Here is a 13,313-nt window from a genome sequence, read left to right on the forward strand (position 1 = left end):
GCTCTCTGATAGTTGCTAGGTGGCCTCACTGAGAATAAAGTATAATGACTACAGAGTGACAGATCACCAACCTTGTAAAGCAGGCGTGTCATGCCGGCCACTGGAGGGATTTCTGATACAGCTCATGTCCTGTCAAGGAAGAATTCACCTCTACTGTGTTGCTCCCATCAGTAGAGGTGACAAAGAAATGGGATGGGATATATGAGTTAGAAAGTCCCACTGTCCCTTACCTTCTTGTGCTCGCGTGCTCGTGTGAGAGAGGTGTGTCAGCTGGCTGGCTGTTTTCCCCTCCTCTGGGGTAGATGGCTTGACTGCCTTAGGGCATGCAGATACAATGCTTAGGGCCTCCTGTGCATTATTTCAATGAACTGAAGTAGGGACCATACTGACCCTCATTTTACAGATAAGGCAACTGAGGCTTAGTAAGGAACGTCAAGCCATAGGCCCACATCACAATGCCAGAGCCAGGATTCAAACAGACTCTCACTCGTGCCACAGTACTCAGCTGCCCCTATTTAAGGAAATGACAACAGGTCATTTTCTCCCATCTGGTTATTACTTTAGGTGGGGAATGAATGCCAGGGAACTTCGGGGAATGGTACGTAAACAGCACAGCACCAGGAATTGACAGACTTGGCCCCAATCTTGACTCCCCATCTTTGTGGCTCAACTTCCTTGCACAGATGGCCTATCTTCTCTGGGCCTCAATTTCCTCATTTATAAGATGAATCTGTTCAGTGAGATGATCTGTAAAGTGTTTTCCAATGGAATGGTTCCAGGTTGCTGCTAGTTAGCTCCTTTTAGTGAGGAATGACTCTGATGAGTTATATCAAATGTTATACTAGAGTTTCACTCAGTAATTCATTTATTCATTCAGTGAACATTTACTGCACACCTCTTGTGAGTCAGGGCCAGGACAGAGTGACGAGTAATTTCAGAGAGAGGCCCTTCCCTCAGGGAGTTTATAGGGTATTGGTATGGTCAGGCTGTTAGCCAAAAGCCACAGCATGTCTGTGTCAATCATCGTCATCGTCATCATCATCATGATGGTTGCCATCAAATTTATTGTTGCAGAGTATTATTATTGGTAGCCATGTTGCTCACAGCACAGGATGAGCCACATCTGTCAGTTACTGCTTTTCTGAGCAGCAAACAAACCTTTCTGAGCTGACAGCGGGCTGTGATCTGCTTATATGCACCAGAGTTTTGTTCTCCAATAGGTGAACATTTTAGTGCATTTTTTTAAAAAAGTATTTATTTTTAAGCATGGAAAAGTGACAATTTTTCCATGAGTCTTGCTGCTTGGCTAGATTTAAAAAGCTGAATTAGGCAGTTTGAGACATGGAAAAAAAAGAAAAAAAAAAACCTGTCACAATTCTGTAGCATGTTCTCTAATCTTGGATTCATCTGTAAGGCATGTCTCCCCATTTCCCCTCAAAACTCTACTATTTTTAAAAGACAAATCCTTGTCTGGAGTGGATAAAAAGAGGATGGGAAGATTTTCACGGAAAATTAACGAAAACTTCATTTGCAAATTAAAAGGGTCAATTGATATGAGAGGAGAAGTAAAGGGAAATTTGGCAACTTTTCCTGCATGTCTAATGTGAGAAGGAAGAAGCGCAAATTCATTACCCAAATCCTCAGAAGGGCTGCATCAGCCCTAACCACGTGAGGCATTTTATCTGCTTTGTTGCAATTCCCAAGACCCACTGTCATTATCTGGCGATTCTAGTAGTAGAGAAGTCCCAGCCAAACTGCCCAGGTTGAATCTTCTTTTTACTACTTCATCACTGTGTGACCTCTTACAAATGACCTCACCTCAATCTCTTATCTGTAAAAAGGAGCTATCAAATTATGAAAATTAGGTAATAGATGTTTAAAATGAGTTTAGTGACTGGCGCTTTACTGTTATTCTTCCAAGAATGGAATTTATCTCGCTTTGCAGTTCTGCTTCAATAGCAAATATATATATACACATGTATATATCCCCTGTCATTTCTGGCTCCAGGAAATGTGTGTGCTAAGGTTATGTGCCAAATATGCACATATCCTAAATACTATCAGGAACCTTTTTGAGTGAGTGGCCTTTCTTATTAGATGACCTACCATCCTGGTTTGCCTGGGACTGAGGTTTTCCAGGATATGGGACATTTCATGCTAAAACTGTGAAAGTTCCAGGTAGATCATGGTGAGTTGGTTGCCCCAAAGTTGACAAAACCTTCACAAGTTTTCCAGACAACAGTGCAGGGAGAAATGGTAACACTGAACCTGACTTCAGCGAGAGCCACCCTCCTGAGCAAGGCCAGGGGCATCCACTGAACTAGAGACCCATGGCTAATTTCTTCAACACCAAATTTAAACCAAAAGAGAAAGAGGCCTAACTCACTACATCTAAGTGATCTGCCCCCAACATAGGACTATTTTGAATACCCTTCACCTTAAGCAGCGGCTCTCAACCCTGGCTGTCCATGAGAATCACCCAAGGAGCTTAAAAAAAGGAAAAATTACTGATGCTTGGGTCCTATTGCCAAAAGTTCTGAGCATTGGTATCTATTTATAAGTTCTTTAGGTGGTTCTAACGTGCAGCCTGAGCTGAGAATGACTAACCTACGTTTCATCTTGGAGTCAGCAACTGGTCCAAAGTGATTTATATTTTCTTAATTGACAGATTCAGACTTTTCTGAACTGTCTGCTAAGACTTGATATGTTAGTAGTAACATATGTGATGTTTTATTGAGCTGATTTGCCCACGCTGAGATTTTCATTGGAAGAAAATTCCTTTGAGAAGTTTGCGTACTATCTTTATTTTCCCCTTTTCTTCTGTGAGGTCACTATACTGACTAGTGTAATGCCTCCGTCAAAGTAGTATGATTTTAAAGCTTGAGAAAATTCAAAGCTTTAAAAGGGAGGGTAGTATGATTTTAAAGCTTGAGAAAATTCAAAGCTTTAAAAGGGAGGGTAGAGGGAGAATAGAGATGTTTCTGATGAGAGAACAATACTCCCTCTTTTTTGTACCGATTTTTGCTGGAATCATGGCAGGGACGAGCTGAGTGCCCTCTTTCTAGCATCTGGATAGGGGACAGCTGCATCAGGCTGGGCTGGGCTGGGCTGGCCTGGATGGAAGAAGGCAAAGTGCATGGTACTTCCAAGCTTTGGGAATATGGGTAAAAGCTCCTTGCAGTGTTATCAACCAGGTGGCAAGCTCTGGCTGCACCACCAGCCAGCAACCCAGAGGAAGCAAGCTTCAAAAGTTGTGCTGGTATTATTCATTGCTAAAATGAAATGAGCTATGAAGCCATGAAAATTCATGGAAGAACTTTAAATGCATATGACTAAGTGAAAGATGTGAAACTGAAAAGGCTCCATGCTGTATGAGTTCAACTATATGATAATCTGGAAAAGGCAAACCCATGAAGAATGGTGAGAAGATTAGTGGTTGCCAGGGGCTAGGAGGGAAGGAGGATGAATAGGCCAGACACAGGACTTTTAAGGCAGTAAAACTCTTCTGTATGATACTATAATAATGCCATTATACACTTGTCGAAACCCATAGAATGTGCACTACCAAGAGTGAACCCTAACATAAACTATGGACTTTGAGTGATAATGATGTATCAATCAATGTCGGTTGCTCAGTTGTAACAAATGTCCCACTCTGGTGGGGGATGTTGAATATGGGGGAGGGTAGTATTTATGTGGGGACAGGAAATATAGGCTAACTGCTGGTACTTTTTGTTCAGTTTTGCTATGGAGCTAACGCTGCTCTAAAAAAATAGTCTTAAAAAAATTGTACTGGCAATAATGTGTATAAATGTTCCAGTATAAGAATTTTTTTGTTTCTGGGATCTCATGTTTTAAAGACAGAGCAGATGTGAACATGTGAAGTGAGGAAGTAAAGAAATATCTCATTTGCTTTTTTTCCCAAACAACTCTTTAACTGTTCACAGAATGTTGGGATTTTGCCTGGGAAAAAAAGGGGTGAAATGCAGGCTGGGTGAGCCCCTCTGCACATGTGGTCAGCAACAGTAGAAATGGCCACAGGGTGCATCTGAAGCTTTGTCCTTCCTAGTGGGGTCTCTCTGTGAGGCAGGCAAACCCCGTTTCCCAAGACAGGTTTCCCCCAAGCCCAATGTTGACAGCTCAGCAGTGGACCTCCTTCCTTCTCCATCCTCACTTTCTGTCAGGTCCCGAAGGACATCCCTGATCCTAATCCTGAGACCACAAGGGTGGGGGTCACATTCAATCTCCATGCTCTTAAAAACTATTACTCAGTCTGAGAAATGGGATGATCCACAGGCTCGAAGTTCATCACCTGTACTTAAGTGGTATTGATCCCGTTAGTATCCCGACTCGCTCTGGGTAAATGGAATTTAATGTTTTCAACTGTGAATTTCTACATACCATGGGTACCTTAAAAATGTATTTTTTTCTTCTTATTAAAATAGTACACGTTTATTGTGCAAATACCGCAAAAGAAGAAGAAAACCAGCTATGATTCTCCCACTTCACAGAGAGTAATTGTTAATAGTTTGGTGTAGCTGCCCCCAAAGCACACTGTGAGCGTCCAGTGGGAACATCTGTATGAGGGCAGCATCGTCAGTGTCTCGGTCCCCACCTCAGCGATCTGTAAAGAACACAATTTTACTTCATCCTTGGCTCCTTATGAATTTTGACAGATGTGTAACTTGTAGGCATGTACATCCAAGACAACTCACAGTCTGCTCTGCAATCGGCTATGAATGGCTGAGGGGTATGTGTGTGTGTGTGTGTGTGTGTGTGTGTGTGTGTGTTTTAATCTTGCTAAAAGAACTTTATGTCTCTCTACTGCTAAATTATGACATCTTAGTTCACAGAGTTAATAGTATCTAATGGCTCTATCTCCATGTAATGTAATCCAGCTGGAGACGCAAGGTATGCAAAGCCCATGTTTTAGAACAACAGGGTATTTTTCTCTGGCCAGTAAATAAAAGTGATTTTTTTTTTTTTTTTTAGCTATAAAAGGACAAAAAGTTTTAAAATTATTTCACTGGGCAAGGTTTCCTAGATGTTTTATTTTTTCTTTCGCACTTGGCTGTGGAGCTAACCCCGCGTCTTCCAAACTCCTTCCATTTTTGTAGCAGTGTGAGGAGTTCACTAGGAGGAGACTAGAGTCACTCCACGGTGTGATGATTAAAATCCAGGGTCTTCCTCACCTAAAGGCAGCTGCAACCAGACATCTAAATGTCGTTAGCAGACCACGGACCGGTGTGTAGGAAAAACTAAAGACTGATCCTTTTTCCTTTCAAATATTTCTGCTGCCCTCTCAAGGTTGTATGGTTTTCTTTTGTTTGGTTTTTGAGGAAAACATTTAACACTATAAATGTAACAAGAAGGGTCAATAGTTCCTAGCTTCACTGAGAAGTTATTAAAGATGTTTAACTTAATTAAGGTATTGTTTCAGCATTTTCAAGGTTGAAGCAGCTCTGTAACGGTGGGGTTTCCCTTTTTGATTTTCTACCAATGTTTCAGAGCCCTGAAACCCAAGAGCACTGTTGTCCATTCTCATTGCTCTATTGCAAGAAGAAATGGTCCATCCCCTGGTCCTAGTCCCCTTTTTAAGACATTGCTGTTGCAAGAGACAGAGGGTTAAATTATATGAATAACTGAGAATGGTTTGCCTCAGTGTATGTACTGAGGAATCAGCATCGTGTTGGTGCTCTATGTGAACTACCAACAACAAGGTCATCAGCAACAGCAGCCAGTTGTGACGTCCCAGTCACTGCTCTAAATATCGAGGCCTGTTTGGTCTCTCCCTCCTGACACTCACCCCGTGGAGTAAGACCCATTATTGTCCCTATGTTGCAGGCAAGGACAGCAAGTCACACAAAGGTAGGTGGCTGAGCCAGAATTGGAACATGAAAAATTTGATTTGAGAGCCTGCCCTCTGAACTTGATTAAATTTATACAACAACCCCACAAGCTGGGTGATGGTATCCTCATTTTACAGATCAGAAGTTGGGGCTCAGAAATATTAACACGTTGGCTGTAACTTCTCACACCTGGGAAGAAGCAGCCTTTGGTTTAAAATCTTAGTTCCAAACCATTCTCAGCACCTTCGCCACTATACCACGTTTCTTACAATACATGTTCCTTTGTACCTAGGGCTTTATTCACGTCAGAGTAATCTTACAATTGGCCAACAGGCAGATGCTTAAATGCACCTATAAAACATTCTTCTGGGTTCTTTTTTGTACAGGAAGCTACCTGTTTAGACTTTATTCTTCATTCTTGTGATAGCCACAATATGAAGTGCATCTTTCTATATAAATAGCTATAGGATGAAACTTCCAAGGTTATTCCTGCCTCAAGGACTTTGTGGTTGCTATCTCTCCACTTAAAATGTTTTGTTCCAAGATCTTGGCATGGCTGACTCCTTCTCATTTGTAAACCCAGATGTCTTCACCTCAATGGGGCTGTCCCTGCCTACCTGTATTAGTTTTCTAAGGCTGCCATAACAAATTACCACAAACTTGGTGGCTTAAAACAACAGAAACGTATTCTCTCATAGTTCTGGAGGCCGGAAGTCCAAAATCAAGTTGTTATCAGGGCCATGTTCCCTCTGAAGGCTCTAGGGGAGAATCCTTCCCTGCCTCTTTCAATTTCTGGTGGCTCCATGCATTCTGTGGCTTGTGGATGCTTAATTTCAATCTCTACCTCTGTCTTCACATAACCTGCTCCTTTGTATTTCTCCTCTCTGTGTCCCCTCTTCTTCTAAGAACATTTGTCATTGGATTTAGGGCCCATCTGGTAGTCCAGGATGATCTCATCTCAAGATCCTTAACTTAATTATATTTGCAAGACTGTTTCACAGTCACAGGTTATGGGTAGACATATCTTTTAGGGAGCCACCATTCAACCCTACTCTAGGTAAAATGCACTACTCTAGGTAAAGCAGTCTTTGCCGCTGTCACACTCTGTGACATCGTCACCCAGTTAACTTTTTATATAGCCCTTGTGCTTACTTGATGCATCTTGTTCTTTAATTTGTCTACTCTTCAGTTGTTGATGTTTTACACCTACTTGAATTTAAGCTTTATGAGAAAAGAGCTATCTTTTTCACTGATGTATCCCTAGGACCTAGACCAATGTTTGGTATATTATAAGGATCACCAACTATCTACTGAATGAATGATTCCATTGGGTAAATGTGATATCAATTTGGCTCTTTCGTCGCTTCAAGAGTTTATAGGATTTTATTTTATTTTTTGATATTATTTTGTACTATCTGAATTTTGGTTACTTGTTTTTGGAAATGTAAGTATATTATGGGACATATATTTAACACAATGAATAAATATATCCAACCATTTCAATATAACACTCAATTGCTACCTGGTCGTCATAGTTCATTTAGCTTCTAGTTTTCCCCCAGGAACAAATCCTCAGCAGAATATTTCTTTCTCCTTTAGGCTCCGATCACCTCCGGGAGAAAGATGGCCTTTGGGCTGTCTTGGTCTGGCTCTCCATTATTGCTGCCCGGAAGCAGAGTGTGGAGGAAATTGTCCGAGATCACTGGGCCAAATTTGGCCGCCACTACTACTGCAGGTGAGAAGGGTAAAGGTCTCTCTATGGATCCTGGGAAACTACTCTTAGGGAAGGTTTCTAAAACAGGTGGGCTAGAACACAGATGCTGGAGCTAGATAACCCCTGATAGGTGATTGGGGGGTGGCGGCAAGGACCACCAAACTGGAAGACACAGATTTCCCCTCTGCAAGTGACCTCCTTTTGTAATCTCCCCATCAGTGCCTATAAGGTGGGCAGTCATCTCAAGAGGGAATCTGAATTGCAGAACCTTGAAAGGTTCTTTGCTACCCACGAGTTGTGCAGTAAAACCAGAGGCTTTCCTTGTTGGTTCATAATTACCAAGGAAGGGGGACAGAGACAGAGGCTACAACAGATTGGGGTGCTTTTGTAATCATCTCCCCTAACTTTGTCTTACCTCCCCCCTAATGGTTCAAACAATGTCCAAAATGCCTGAGCTGGCACGCTCTAAAGGGGCCACATGATTCATGAGCCCCAGATTTTGCTAAAGTTTTGTCCCCATGAAAGGAGGTACAAAAAAAGGAAATATTACCCTGGAAAGGAGAAAGTGGAAAAGTCAGAGGTTAAGAGCTTAGGGTTGGGAGTCTCTATCACTTTTCTTTTCTTCAAATAAGTGAGTGGGCAGAAACTTCTGGCTGCATGTTGCCTGCTAGATGTGTGTACCTAGATATGCCAGATGTGTGTTCCTAGGACCAAGCTGTGGTTAAGGAGAACAGTGGTAGGAAAGGATTTTAGGAAAGAATATGGGATGGGGCAGGCAAGGGAATCCTTGGGTAGTCTTAGAGGCTCTCTGTGTTAAAAACAGAGATTGCGTTTCATTTGCTTTGCTTATGAATAGCCAACTATTTTGGATCTTTGGTTGTGTTTCAAGAGCTTGAGGAACAGAAATAAAGCTTTAGATTTCCCTTATAAGGTGATTGTTTCTTGTCTTAAGAGGTCTTTTTTTTGTTGTTGATAAATATCAGAGAATAAGGAAGCCTATGGTTTTACTCATTAAAATAAAAGACTGCAATTCTCTGGGAAATATAGACGACATAATATTCTTAGTTGCTGTTTAGTCATGAAAGCTAAAGATACAAGAGCGTACAAACTATCTCAAATTATTCACTTATCATAAAATAAGGACTCTCAAGGCAGGTGGGAACTTGTTTTATACACTAGTATTTCTAACAAGTGCCAACAAATCCTGCTTCTTGGGAGCTTTTTTTGGCATACCAAGGGGCTAATTGGAACAGCAAATCCTTTGTTGCATAAAGCTGTTTTTAAAAGTTCAACCTGATAAAATATATTATGATTGCCAACTTCTGGCTTAGTGAGATCGCTTTGAATCAGGGATGTCTTTCTCATAATTTGTGGAATGATTATATAGCTTTCTGCCAGTGTTTTGAAGTGTTATGATAAGTGTATTTATAATATAGTTCAGTTTTTGTGGCCAGGAGCTTACAGGATAATTGCATTTTTCATAACAAATACCATATTAGAGAATATAATGCAATGGAGATTAGAATTCTTGTTGGACATTGAATTATGTTTCAGATTTTTATCCAAAAAGATCACAAAGAGAAAGAAAAATGAAGGAGGAGAGGGCCAAATCTGAGAACGCATTTTTTTTCTGGTAAAATCTGCACATGCTCCACCTTGGTGACTCTCTGGGACCCCGCCCTGCCTAGCTAGTGTGGCATTGGCCAAGGCACTCTTAGTTCTTGGGTGGCCAGCCCTACCCTACAAGCTGCAAGAGGCTTCTACAGCAGCGGGCACCCTGTGGTGGCCTGCGAAACTTTCGGTGGCAGGTAGTCAGCCCCAGCTCATGCTGCAGCCTTTCCTGGGGTGGGAGGAGGGACTCTTGGGTAACTGCAGGCACAAGGTGAGAGGTGGCTGGCTGTGGTGTTTTCTGAGTGTTTTGCAGAGTGGCCAGAAGGTCAGCACTGTCGCAAGAACTGAACCTGCATTAACTTTGTGAAAACCACTGGCCCCACCAAGGTGAATCCCTGGGAACCTGCCTGGCCCAACTCGGGTGGCATCATAGTGGGCACTGTCACCACCAGGTCAACCAGTCAAGCCCACGCACCTAAGAAGGCTCTTTCAGTGGCTGAGCCTTACTGGCAGCCGGCAGGTGACAACAGGCCTAGGAGGATCTGGGCATTTTGCTAAGCTGCTTCAGGCCTGATACTGGTGGCAGCCAGCCTCTGTTCACACCAATGCCACCCCTACATGCTTCCCTGTCCAACACAGGCAGCATCCAACAGCATGTAGCTTTGTAGCTTCTACTAGTTAGCTCTGGGCCAGTCACAGGCAAGGCTGAAATTGGCCTGCATGGGAGCACCTCCCAGGAAGCACCCAAAACAACACACTCAGAGGCCAGCCTCAGACCACACCAGAGTACTACCTTATTAACCCCACAAGTGGCACACCCAAAGGGTAGTATCAAAGGCACTAGAGCCATGGGAGAATTCCCCCTCTAAGGGGCTGGTCCTCACACAGCAGCTCATACACTGTAGGCATAGCCAATCATCACAGCCAGTGAAGCTGGGAGTCAATCCCACCTACTGAGGCGCCAAAAGCAATCAGTGCTCAACTGCCACAGGAAAATACATGCAACACACACAAGGGACACTTCTGAAACACACACATACGTAATCAGGGAGACTGTGCCATTGGACCACACAGGACACATATTATATAAGACCACCCAGCAAAGACTGAGAGACATAGGAGATCTACCTAATACATAGAAGCAAACATAGAGAGGCAGCCAGAATGAGGAAACAAAGAAACATGACCCAAATAAAAGAACAGGAGAAAATTCCAGAAAAAGAACTAAATGAAAATGGAAACCACCAACCTGCCAGAGACAGAGTTCAAAACAATGGCTGTAAGAACGCTTAAGGAACTTAGTGAGAACTTCAACAAAGAGATAGTAAACATAAAGGAGGACATAGAAACCATTACAAAGAACCAGTCAGAAGTGAAGAATACACTAGAAGTAATCAACAGCAGATTAGACGAAGCAGAAGTTCTAATCAGCAATTTAGAAGACAAGGTAGCAAAAAAACACCCAATTGGAACAACAAAAAGAAAAAAAGGATAAAAAGAAAACCAAAGATAGTTTAAGGGACCTCTGGGCCAATATCAAGTTTAACAGCATTTGCATCACAGGAGTAACAGATGGAGAGGAGAGGGAGCAAGGGATCAAGAATCTATTTGAAGAAATAATGACTGAAAACTTCCCTAATTTGGAAAAGGAAGTAGACATACAAGGCCAAGAAGTGCAGAGAGTCCCAAACACAAGATGAACACAAACAGGCCCACACAAAGACATACCATAATTAAAATGGCAAAGGTTAAAGACAAAGAGAGAATCCTAAAAGCACCAAAAGAAAGACAACTAGTTGCTTACAAAGGAGTCAGCTGATTTCTGAACAGAAACCTTGCAGGTCAGAAGGGAGTGGTAGAAAATATTCAAAGTGATGAAAAGCAAGGGCCTACAACCAAGACTATTCTACCCAGGAAGGCTATCATTTAAAATGGAAGAAGAAATAAAGAGCTTCCCAGACAAGAAAAAGCTAACGGAATTCATTACCACCAAGCTAGTATTACAAGAAATGTTAAAGGGATTTCCTTAAGAAGAAGAAGAAGGGGGAAAACAAACAAAAGAAGATAAAAAATGAATAATAAAATGGCAGTATCTATGTACCTATCAGTAATCACTTTAAATGTAAATGGATTAAATGCTCCAATCAAGAGACATGAGGTCATTGAATGGATAAGAAAACAAGACCCATGCATATGCTGTCTACAAGAGACCCACCTCAGATCAAAAGACACACACAAAGTGAAAGTAAAGAGACGGAAAAAGATATTTCATGCAAATGGAAATGGGAAAAAAGCTGATGTAGCAATACTTATATCAAGCAAAATAGATTTTAAAACAAAGACTACACTAAGAGACGAAGAAGTACATAACATAATAATAAAGGGGTCAGTTCAACATTACATATCCAACATAGTAAACATTTATGCACCCAACAGGGGCACATAAATATATGAAGCAAATACTGACTGACACAAAGGCAGAGATCAACAGTAATACCATCATAGTAGGGCACACTTTAACATGCCACTGATACCAATGGACAGATCTTCCAGACAGAAAATCAATTCAGAGACAGTGGCCTTAAGTGACATACTAGACTAAATGGATTTGATATTTTTAGAGCATTTCACTCAGAACCAGCTGAATATACTTCCTTTTCAAGTGCACATGGCACATTTTCCAAGATAGACCACATGTTAGACCACAAATTTAATAAATTAAGATCAAAATTATATCAAGCATCTTCTCTGACCACAGTCGTGTGAAACTAGAAATCAATTACAAGAAAAAAACTGGAAAACACACTAGCACATGGAGGCTAAATAACATGCTACTAAATAACGAATAGGTCAACAATGAGATCAAGGAAAAAATCAAAAGATACCTTGAGACAAATGAAAATGAAAACACAACGACCCAAAATCTATGGGACACAGCAAAAGCAGTCCTAAAAGGGAAATTCATAGCAATGCAGACCTATCTAAAGAAACAATAAAAATTTCAAATCAACAGTCTGACTTTGCACCTAAAGAAACTGGAAAAAGAACAGCAAACAAAGCCCAAAGTGAGTAGAAAAAAGGAAATAATAAAGATCAGAGTAAAGATAAACAAAATAGAGGCTTAAAAAAATACAAAAGATCAATGAAACCAAGAGGTTGTTCTTTGGAAAGATAAACAAAATTGATAAATCCTTAACCAGACTCATCAAGAAAAAAAGAGAGAGGGCCCCCAAAAATAAAACCAGAAATTAAAGAAGAGAAGTGACAACAGATGCCACAGAGATACAAAAAGTTTTAAGAAAATACTACAAATAGTTATATGCCCAACAAATTGGACAATCTGGAAGAAATTGATAAATTCTTAGAAGCATACAATCTACCAAGACTAAATCGAAAAGAAACAGAAGATCTGAACTGACTGATTACTACTGAGGAAATCAAATCAGTAATCAACAAGCTCCCAACAAACAAAAATACTGGACCAGGTGGCTTCACAGTGAATTTTACCAAACATTCAAAGAAGAATTAACACCTATTCTTCTCAAATTATTCCAAAAACTTCAAGATGAGGGAATGCTCCCTAGCTCATTCTATGAGGCTAACATTACACTGATTCCAAAACCAGACAAAGATATTACAAACAGAAGAAAACTATAGGCAAATATCCCTGATGGATATAGATGCAAAAATCCTCACCAAAATATTAGCAAACCAAATTTAGCAATACATTAAAATGATCATACACCGTGATCAAGTGGGATTTATTCCAGGGATGCAAGGTTAGTTCGATATATGCAAATAAATTAGTGTGATGCACCACATAAAAAAAATTAAAGATAAAAATCATATGATCATATCAATAGATGCAGAAAAAGCATTTGACAAAATCCAGCATCTGCTTATGATAAAAACTCTCAGCAAAGTGGGAATAGAGGAAATATAGCTCAACATAATAAAGACCATGTATGACAAACCCACAGAAAACATCACACTCAATGGGGAAAAGCTAAAAGCATTCCCCTTAAATCAGGAACAAGACAAAGATATCCACTTTTATCCCTTTTATTCAACATAGTACTGGAAGTCCTGGCCACAGCAATCAGACAAGAAAGAGAAATAAAGACATTCAAAACAGAAAG

General features: G+C 40.9%; 1 protein-coding gene across 2 annotated transcripts in view; it reads left to right on the forward strand.

The window, feature by feature from the left end:
• The window catches only part of PGM5 (phosphoglucomutase 5), a 183,845-nt gene that overhangs the window by 115,814 nt on the left and 54,718 nt on the right, over nucleotides 1-13,313 (forward strand). For both annotated transcript variants that reach the window (XM_081067433.1, XM_081067434.1), the window contains exon 8: nucleotides 7,449-7,584. In XM_081067433.1, the coding sequence (XP_080923559.1) occupies nucleotides 7,449-7,584 (136 nt within the window). The remainder of the gene's footprint in view (nucleotides 1-7,448; nucleotides 7,585-13,313) is intronic.

The sequence above is a fragment of the Rhinolophus hipposideros genome (assembly GCF_964194185.1).
Source record: "Rhinolophus hipposideros genome assembly, chromosome: 11".
NCBI classification, from domain to species: Eukaryota; Metazoa; Chordata; class Mammalia; order Chiroptera; family Rhinolophidae; genus Rhinolophus; species Rhinolophus hipposideros.